This window comes from Coffea arabica, chromosome 4c, assembly GCF_036785885.1.
Source record: "Coffea arabica cultivar ET-39 chromosome 4c, Coffea Arabica ET-39 HiFi, whole genome shotgun sequence".
Lineage (NCBI taxonomy): Eukaryota > Viridiplantae > Streptophyta > Magnoliopsida > Gentianales > Rubiaceae > Coffea > Coffea arabica.
Genome location: NC_092316.1, coordinates 16,226,790 through 16,236,979, shown reverse-complemented (window position 1 = coordinate 16,236,979; position 10,190 = coordinate 16,226,790). Strand labels below are relative to the sequence as shown.

Below are 10,190 nucleotides of genomic sequence, written 5' to 3'. Positions count from 1 at the left end.
AGAGCTATTTCCACGTCTCGATGGATTCAAACCATCTGAGATTGACTCTCCATCAACTCAAGTAACAGTATGACCGTAGCGCTCCACTTACTCTTTCCATCCAACATAACACCCACTTGGATCCGGAACCAAAGCATGAGGTGGCAACACTATTCAAGTATGCCAAGCGAGTTCTCAAAAGATCAAACTATAACATTTTTCAAGGTTCATCAAACTTCTCGATCAAACCCTTGCCGGCTCGAGTTACGAGATTAACTAATGGGTTGGGGCATCCCCACTATCATGATTGGTCGATGAGAAATGCTCCAATCGATTTAGAATCGTTCATAGTACTGAGTCAGTATGAGAGACACCTCCCACCCGAATAGGGTGTGGTACATGCTGCCACTCAGAGCTCACGAGTTAAAACATGTTCGAGTACAAGTGCAAGTAACAAACAATCATGTAACAAGTGTCAATTAATCAAGAGGGAGAGAACAAGGGCGGTAAAGTACACCCCCGCCTCGACAAGTTCACGAATCACATAGCACTTGTACAATTATCATTTTAATTATAGTAACATGAAACATGCATTTGACACTCACCAAAAGTCAAGGGCAAGGCAATAACAAAAGCAAGAGGTCAGACAAACTCCTCGGCGTCCACGTGACCACTGGAGAAATGCACAATCACTGTTACCTAAGTACTCGTCTAAGGTTAATAAAAAAATTATCCTCTTGCTACCCACGCTCGAAAATCACATTTTCAAGTCAAAGTAAAAGAGACTTTCTTACTTAATCGTTGAAATAATACTCAAAGAGAACTCAAAAATCATTTTCAAGTCAAGTCGTGGCAAGCAATCTCGGTTCTAAAAAGAAAGTTCCCTACTTAATTTTTGGCATGAAAATCGAGGAAAGGAAAGATGGTTTTCATATATCAAAGCTTCTAATCCTATGTATAAGTTTTAGAATATAAAGGAGCGTTCACGTTTTCTAATCTTATGAAATTAAAATCCATCAAAACGCTACTTATTTTCATAGTAAATGTTGAAGTTAAAAGTTTCAAATTTCGAATATAAAACTAGTGAAATTTCTCAAAAATTACTCTAGCTAAAACGCTTCATTTTATGGTTTAATTTCATGGAAACCAAGGACATAAGACTGGGGGTGAAATCCATTTCCTAAATATGAAATGAGATGCAAATAATCAAGAAACTTAGGTTTGAAACTTAGAAAATATTTCCAAATCACTTTGGAGTTTTGTCACTTTACAAGGAAAAATTCAGTTTTGGCAACCTTTTTTGAAAAATCATAACTTGATTTCCATAATTTCAAAATTGGCAAATCTTATACCATTGGAAAATAAACTCAATGAACTCAAATTCTCTAGAAGACACGTTTTCCAAATTCAATTCAAAATTAGTCAAATCTTAGCTTTAAATTACTATTTCAGTAAGAACAGAGCAAAACAGTCTTGCATTTCAGTGAATTTTGGAAATTTGTCAAAAATTCATTGTAATTGAACCATCCCTTGAAATTTATACAACGGATAAAACTCCAAATCTAGTTTCAAACGCAATAAATGGAACTTAATTTGGATTTTTCTACACCAAGATAAAATAGTTTTATAAAAGTTGATTTTTGATATCTAGTTCACGGAATTCCAGCTTTGAAGCACTCGACACAGTTTCGAAATCGGGTCATAACTAAAGCCACATGAGTTCAATATTAGTGTGGCTTATGGCGTTGAAAACTAGATTGAAAATTCTAAAAAATCGCTAGAAAAAATTGTCCTCAAATTCGTTTTGTAAGATGAGTGAAAATGAGCTAAAAACTGCTGCTATACTGGTTTCTCGGTTAAAACGGTGAAGAAAAACAGTCAACTTTGTCGGTTCACTACGGCTCATAGAAAACGAATTAGCAAGTGCATTTTATACTGTTAGAAAGCTCTTAAAGTCTAGTTTCATATGCCACAAACGGAACTTGATTTTGACTTCTGAAAGAAAAATTATGGGCTGTTGAGTGCACACTGGACAGCTACACTGATCAGAAATTTTCCAGGTTTGTTTTCTTTCCTTCAACCTAACTTTAACTCAATCAAATGAAATACTTTTTGGGAGATAATTTACACACATATAACCCAACATATAACAAGAATTTTGGCATCAAAATAACCACAGAATTCTAAATTAAAATGAGCGAAATGAACCAACAAAAATCGGACAATTTTTACACCACTTTCTCTTCAAATTTTCTTTCCAAATTTGCATACCAAAACCAAACTATTACTCACCAAAATAACAACCAAACAAATAATAAATCCTCAAAACCACTACCTAAGAATCCACCTCAAGACATCTATCTAAAGTCAAGGTTCATGGAACCCATCAACAACCCAAGGTTCACTAGTTAAAACTAACTAAAACTAAACATAAATTAGAAGGAAAATGAGGGTTTTGGAGAGTTACCTTTCCTTCAAGAGTAGTAGGCCAAACCACAAGAAGTCAAGTTATAAACCACAAAAAATCTCTCCTCCTCCAAGTCTCCTACTAAACTTGATGATGATCCAAGAGAATGGGCTAGGTTGGAGTAAGTTTTCTGAGAGCAAAATAAAGAAGATGTTAGCTGAAATTTTTGGCTAAAAATGGAGAGGGTGGCCGGCCAAAGGGATGGGGAAATGAGAGGGTTTGGGGGCTTTTTGTGTGAAGTGATTTGATGAGAAAGATGAAATGACTTAAAGCTATCTTTCGTTCAAAAAGTCAACAAGTAAATAGTGGCACGTTTGTGCTCCTAATTTAGGTTAATCAACTTACTCACTTCTAATCTCTCAATTAACTTTTCTTAGTTTACAATTGATCACACTTAATTCTCCAAGACCACTGCACTCTCGGATCAAATATTTTTTCGAAAAACGTATTTTCACTAATTCTCATTAATCGAGCCGTAGAAAAATTAATGTTAAAGGCAAATGTGCTAAAATATAAATTTGGGCAATGTACCATGTAAATGCAATTAAAATGAATGAACTAAATTAATTGAAACAAATGAATAATTAGATAAACTAGTGAAATAAATAAATAATTAAAAATAAAATAAAAATCCTGGTCCTCACATCTTTCCACTCTTAAAAGAATTTCGTTTTCGAAATTCATACCTTGATTTACAAACAACTCTGAATACTTCTTTCGAATCTCCTTTTCCACTTCCCAAATTGCTTTCTCAATTTCGTGATTTCTCTATAAAACCTTCACTAGAGGGATTTACTTATGTCTTAACTCCTTTACCTTTCGATCTAAGAGATTTACCGGTCTTTCCTCATATGATAAATTCTCATCAATTTTTATTTCTTCTGGTCGTAACACATGAGACGGTCGGGATGATATTTCTTAAGTATGGAGACATGGAAGACATCATAAATCTTGGATAAATTCAATGGTAATTCCAACTTGTAGGCCACGTTCCCTATGCGCTGGATGACCTTATAGGACCCCACAAATCTCGATTGTAACTTCTTTCCTTTTCCCGCCATTAAACTTGCTTTCAAATGTGTAATTTTAAGGAATATTTTATCTCTAACCTCAAACTCTAAATCTTTTTTTCGATTATCTGCATATATCTTTTGGCGGTTTTAAGCCATTCGGATCGTCTAACGTATCAATTTCACCTTTTCAAAAGCTTTCTCAATCCAAGGCACGGTAGTTGGGCCCAAAATCTTCTTTTTCCCCAATTTCGTCCCAATGAATCGGAGATCGACACTTTCAACCCATAAAGGGTTTCATAAGAAGCCATGTGTATTGAGGAATGAAAACTGTTGTTATACGTAAATTCCACTAGTGTAAGGTCCTGACTCCAATTCTCCAAAATTCAAAATACAAGATCTCAACATATTCTCTAGGGTTTGGATTGTCCTTTCCGATTGTCCATCGGTCTGCGGGTGGTAGATAGTATTAAAATTCAGTTTAGTCCCTAAGTTCTCTTGCATCTTTTATCAAAATCGAGACACAAATTTAGGGTTCCGATCTGATACTATACTCACCGGTATCCCATGCAACCTTATAATTTCGTCCAAGTACAACTTAGCCAAATGTTTCAAGGAGTACTTCATACTAATCGGCAAAAAGTAAGCAGATTAGATCAATCGATCCACTATTATCCAAATAGCGTCATGCCCTCTCTAAATCTTTGGTAGCCCCGATATGAAATCTATTGTGATATTCTCCCATTTTCACTTAGGTATCTCTAACGGCTGCAATAATCCAGACGGTTTCTGATACTCGGCTTTAACTTGCTGGCAAGTGAGATAAGTTCAAACAAATTGGTCAATTTTTCGTTTCATATTTTTCCACCAATAAAGTCTCTTCAAGTCTTGACACATCTTATTATCTCTAGGATGCACCGTATACTTAGAATGGTGAGTTTTGTCCAAAATTTTCTTCTTTAGATCTTCATCTTTTGGCACCACTGAGCTATTTCTAAACTTTAACATTCTATCGGTCCCCAAATTGAAGTCGAACTTTTCCTCTTTTTGAACTTTCTCAATCGATTTTTGCACTTCAGAGTCTCCTTTTTTAGTTTTTTTGATTCAATCTAACAAGGTAGACTTTACAGTAATATTCCCAAAAATTACCCTCTGTGGCTCGAGACATAAGTTTCTAACAATAACTTCCTCTAGCATGTGCCATTCTCTCACCATTAAATTGGCCACTTGTACCTTACCACTTAGAGCATCTGCCACTACATTAACTTTTCCAGATGGTAGTTAAGCGTACAGTCATAATTTTTCAAAAATTTCACCAATCGACATTGCCGCAAATTCAACTCCTTCTAGGAGAATAAATACTTAAACCTCTTATGGTCAGTGAAAATCTCGAAAGTTACTCCATACAGATAATGTCTCCACTTTTTCAAGGCAAACACCAATGCCACTAATTCCAAGTCATGGGTCGGATAATTCTGCTCATGAGGTTTCAGCTTACGAGAGGCATACGCAATCACTCTTTTGTTTTGCATTAATACATACGCTAAACCATCCTTTGAAACATCTGTATAAACCATAAAACCTTCTCCTCTGGTTAGCAATGCTAATACAGATGCCTCGATCAAATATTTTTTTAACTCCTAGAACCCTTTCTCACATTTAGAATCCCATATGAACTTGCTATATTTTTTAGTCAACTCGATTAGGGATTTTACAATTTTAAAAAAGTACTTAATAAATCGGTGGTAATATCCTGCTTAACCTAAGAAACTCCGAATTTCGGAAGGATTTTTTGGGCGTTTTCACTTACAAATAGCTTCGATCTTAGCTGGATCCACAGTAATCCCTTCTTTAGAGACTATATAACCTAAAAAGGCTATTTCTTTCAACCAAAATTCACATTTATTAAATTTAGCAAAAAGTTGGTGCTCTTTCAGAGTTTGCAAAACTATCCTCAGGTGCCATTCATGATTTTCTCGTGAATTAGAGTACACCAATATGTCATCAATAAATACCACCACAAATTGATCCAAATACAGTTTAAAGACCCGATGCATCAAGTTCACAAATGCTGCTGGTGCATTAGTTAACAAAAAGGGTATAAATATAAATTCAAAATGCTCATATCTTGAATTGAAAGTGGTCTTAGACACATCAACTTCTAGGATCCTCAACTGGTAATAGTATTGCCTCAAATCCAATTTAAAAAATACCACGATCCCTTGCAACTGATCAAATAACTCATCTATGTGAGCCAAATGGTATTTGTTTTTAATGGTCACATCGTTCAAGTCTCAATAGTCTATGCATAGTCTCAAAGTCCCATCTTTTTTCTTAACAAAGAGCACTGGAACTCCCCATTGTAAGTCACTTTCTCTAATAAAACCTTTTCCTAATAAATCTTGTAACTGCAATTTCAATTTCTTTAATTCAGTTGGAGTTATCCTGTAAGGCGTCTTAGAGATAGGTGTCGTCCCCGAAATTATATCAATTTTAAACACTATTTCTCTCTCCGAAGGCAACATCTCTAATTCCTCTGAAAAGACATCCAGAAACTCCCTTACTACTGACACGTTTTCCAACTTCACTTTATCCCCAAGTATATTTATAAGAAAGACTAGATATCCTTTAACCCCATTACTCAACAATTTCCTAACTCGAATCCCCAAAATTAAAGCAGATGATGCTAGTCTACCTCTCACATCTAATTTCAAAGTTGCTTCCTCCGGAATGTGCAACTCTACTAGTTTCATTTTATAATCCAATTGAGCATGGTATCGAGCTAACCAATTCATTCTAAGTATCACATCATATCTCTTAATTGTTAAATTCAATAAATCTGCTAACAATTTTCTCTCACCAACTTAAATCTCACAATTTCTATAAACTTTATTAGTAATTAGACACTGGTTTCCCGTAGGAGTCTTAACTTCCAAATCAAAAGGCAAGAAATCACACTTTATATCTATACTCTTCATAAAGTTAGAATCTACGAATGAATTGGCTGTCCCGGAATCAATTAAAACCCTAGTTAGGCAATGAAAAATGGGGATCGTACCTTCCACCAGATTGAGTTAGGAATTTGCTGATTGTCTAAGGCGTAAATCCTAACTGGCACTTTTGGTCGGTTTCCTCCGGCACTCGACTGCTTTGAAGCAGATCTAGCAGGCTGCTGAGAATTTTTTCATTTCTTAAAGGCACTAGGGCAATTCGCAATCTGATATTCGGCACTACAGCAGATCAGACACTTTCCTTACTTTCTCCAGCATTCAACCTCAGTGTGGTTAGATTTGCCACAATATCCACAAGTCACACGAGGAGTCAATGTCTGACCAACTTGAAAACTCCCTTTTTACTGATCTCGTTCACTATGATTTCCTTTTGGTGAGACTCCCCTTGACAGAGCTCCCCCTAACTTTCCGGACATCCTTACTCCTCCAACCCCTCTTCCCATCTTAAGGGATTGGGTAGATTTTTCGGACGATCCAAAGGCATTACTTGGATTATTCCTCTTTCCAGCATGAAAAATTTTGGATTGAAACTTAGCATTCTCTATTCTCTGTGCCTTATCCAAGACATCCGTAAAAGTTGTGATCTGGACAGTTGTTAATGATTCTTGGATTTTTACATTTAACTCTTGAATAAATCTCCTTATTCTTTTGTGCTCCGTGACCACTAGTTCAGGGGCAAATTTGAAAAGTTTGGTAAACCACTCCTCATACTTAACCATACTTAGTAACTCTTGTTTCAACTTAATAAAATCGTCCTCCTTCTTTTCTTGTATCATTGGCTGGAGGAATTTGGCATTAAACTCCCTCTCAAAGTTTGTCCAAATTCAGGGGATTTGTTCTCTTTTCCACTTTGCCCTCACAACATTCCACCATGATCGCGCCGCTCCCTCGAACTGGAAGGCGGCGAAATTTACCTGCCTTTCCGCGACATAATTTATAGCAGAAAAGATCTCTACCGTCCTCTCAAACCAATTTTCTGCTGCTTCGGCATCAAATCCTCCATGAAACGTAGGTGGGACGAATTTCAGGAACCGCTCTAGAGTTCTATCCTCATCCCTCTCTTGATTTCTAAATTGGTTGATTGACTCAGGGTCTTAATGCTCAGATAAACGCTCAAGAACATCAGTTATGTGATTAAAGGCCGTAGTCACTTGGTCACCCCTAGGGGTGGCAATCAGGTCTAAATCAGGTTGGCGGGTCGGGTCAGTCAAAAAATCTATTAACCCGAACCCGACCCATCAACTCGTGGCGGGTCAGGTATGCTGACCTGAACCCTACAATTTCAGGTTGGCGGGTCAAGCGGGTTGACCCGAAACGACCTAAAATTTACTTCCCATTTACTGACAGATTAACCGGCTGTGATTTTTAATAGAATTAATTCCAAACTAAATTAAGACATTACAAGAGTAAAAATAATGTAATACATCATCTATCCAAATTTAATAGCTCCAACTTCACACAAATCAAACAAATTCAACTAAAATAATCAAAACAAAGGCTGCCAACCAAAATTACGAGTTTAGAGTCAATATAATACAATTCACATGATAAATCATGACAAAAGTAGTGTTTCAAGACCAACCAATGTTCTGCCCTTATCATCAGCAACAAGCCAACAACAGCATTCATAATTTGCGTCCTCAAAGCAACATTCATAGCATGAGGGCAGAACACAAGTCAAATTTAATAGCTCCAATTTCACACAAGTTTAGAGTCAATATATTACAATTTAACATAATATTAAATTATGACAAAAGTGGTGTTCCAAGGCCAACCAATGTCCTGCCCTCATCTTCAACAACAACAACATTCATAATTTGCGCCCTCCAAGCAACATTCATAGCAACCACTCCAGCTAGGAGGATCATGATCAACACCAAAGAGAAAGAAAGATTACTTGGATATTAAACCACGTATTAAATCTTACAAAATATTTTTAATCAAATTTAAAAATTAACTTACCATGCATCAAATATCATGGATTAGAGATTAACAACATTAGAATTTGAATCCTCAATTATTGTTGCATCAATCTCATCCTTGTTGATATTGAGAGACATGATATTTTGAGTTAAATCCTCCAAATTCATATTTAGAGATCCTACATTATAAGAATGAAAAAAATATATGAGTAACAATATCAGAACAGTAAAATATGTAAAAAAAATCTGTATTTACCTTCACTTTTATCTCCAAACAACTAGTCCTTAATGCAAACTAAAGCCTCAACAATTTGGGGTGAAAGTGAACTACGAAATTGATCCAAAATTCTACCACCAAGGCTAAATGCAGATTCAGAAGCAACGGTCAATACTAGAACACATAGAATGTCCCTTGCCAATTTACTCAAATCTGGAAATCAAAATTGTTGAGCTTTCCAATAATCAAGAACAATAATATGTGAGGATCGTTTAGCTCTTGGCTCATCTAAATACAATTCCAATTGACTTTTTGTGCACCAGAGACAAATTCAAAAGTGTCAAATTGATCAAATTCCTATATAAGTTACAAACAGAAATATATTAGATACGATAATAAAACAAAATAGTTAAAAATCATCATCACAATAATAATTTTAGAACGCAATAAAGTTACAAAATTTTAATTTTCATACCTCTAAAACATCAAATGATTGGTTGTCTTCTTGGTCCTTGGATCCATGAGAATATACTTCATTGCTACCTCGAGAGCATGAAGACGATGCACCGGGTATGTTGAAAGTCTTCACATACTCATTATAGACATCAAAAAGTGCATTTCTGATCTTGACTAATTCATTAGACCCCGTGCCATACAACTTATTATAACTAAATTCAATAAATTGAAATTTATACCGAGGATCAAATACCACAGCAATTGCCAACAAGAGATTGAACTCGGACCAATATTTATTAAACTTCACAAACATTTGGGAACCAATCCTCCTCATAAAATCATCTGAACTATTGCACTCCTCAGACAGCTTCAATTGAATTTTAAAAACTTGAGAAAAGTACAAGTTACTAGTTGGATAATTGGACCCTGAAAAAGCATTAGTTGCCTCGTAGAAAACTTGAAGAAAGCCACAAATTTTTTCAACTCTTTCCCATTCTTCAAGAGATGGACAGCATCGAAAATTTGAATCACTTAGTTGTAAGTGACCAAATGCAAGGCGATAATAAAGTGCACTGGACAGCATCCTATATGTGGAGTTCTACCTAGTAGGAACATCTTGAACTAAAGCTTTCTTGGAATCAAGAGAAGTCTGTGTTATACATTCGATGAACCTTAACTTCCTTGTTTGAGAACTCTTGACATATTTGACACATTCTCTTATTAACTCCACAGATTTATCAATTTCTTTCAAACCATCTTGCACAATCAAGTTGAGAATATGTGCACAACAGCGCACATGAAACAACATACCATCACAAACCAAAGAATTTTTCAACTTAAGCTGATTCTTAAGTATTGCAACACAAGAATCATTTGCAGAAGCATTGTCTAATGTGATGAAAAATAATTTCTTTTCAATACCCCAACTACTAGCCAAGCTATAAATTTTTTCAGCCAAGGCAACACCATTATGAGGAGGAGGCATATAAGAAAAATTCAGAATTTTTTTCTGTAGCAGCCAATTGCTATCAATGAAATGTGTAGTCAAACTTAAATATCCATCAGTAACAATAGATGTCCATGCATCAGAAGTTAAACATATTCGACTAGGACATCCACGCAATTCAC

At 35.6% G+C, this 10,190-nt stretch overlaps 1 protein-coding gene across 1 annotated transcript; it reads right to left on the bottom strand.

Annotated features, from left to right (window-relative positions):
• Positions 1–8,667: 8,667 nt before the first annotated feature.
• LOC113739056 (zinc finger BED domain-containing protein RICESLEEPER 1-like) lies at positions 8,668–9,645 on the bottom strand. Its single transcript, XM_027266302.1, has 3 exons — positions 9,082–9,645; positions 8,903–8,963; positions 8,668–8,819 (listed from the first exon to the last, which is right to left on the bottom strand). Exons 1-3 carry the CDS (start codon positions 9,643–9,645, stop codon positions 8,668–8,670), a joined length of 777 nt encoding a protein of 258 aa, XP_027122103.1.
• Between the last annotated feature and the right edge of the window lie 545 nt (positions 9,646–10,190).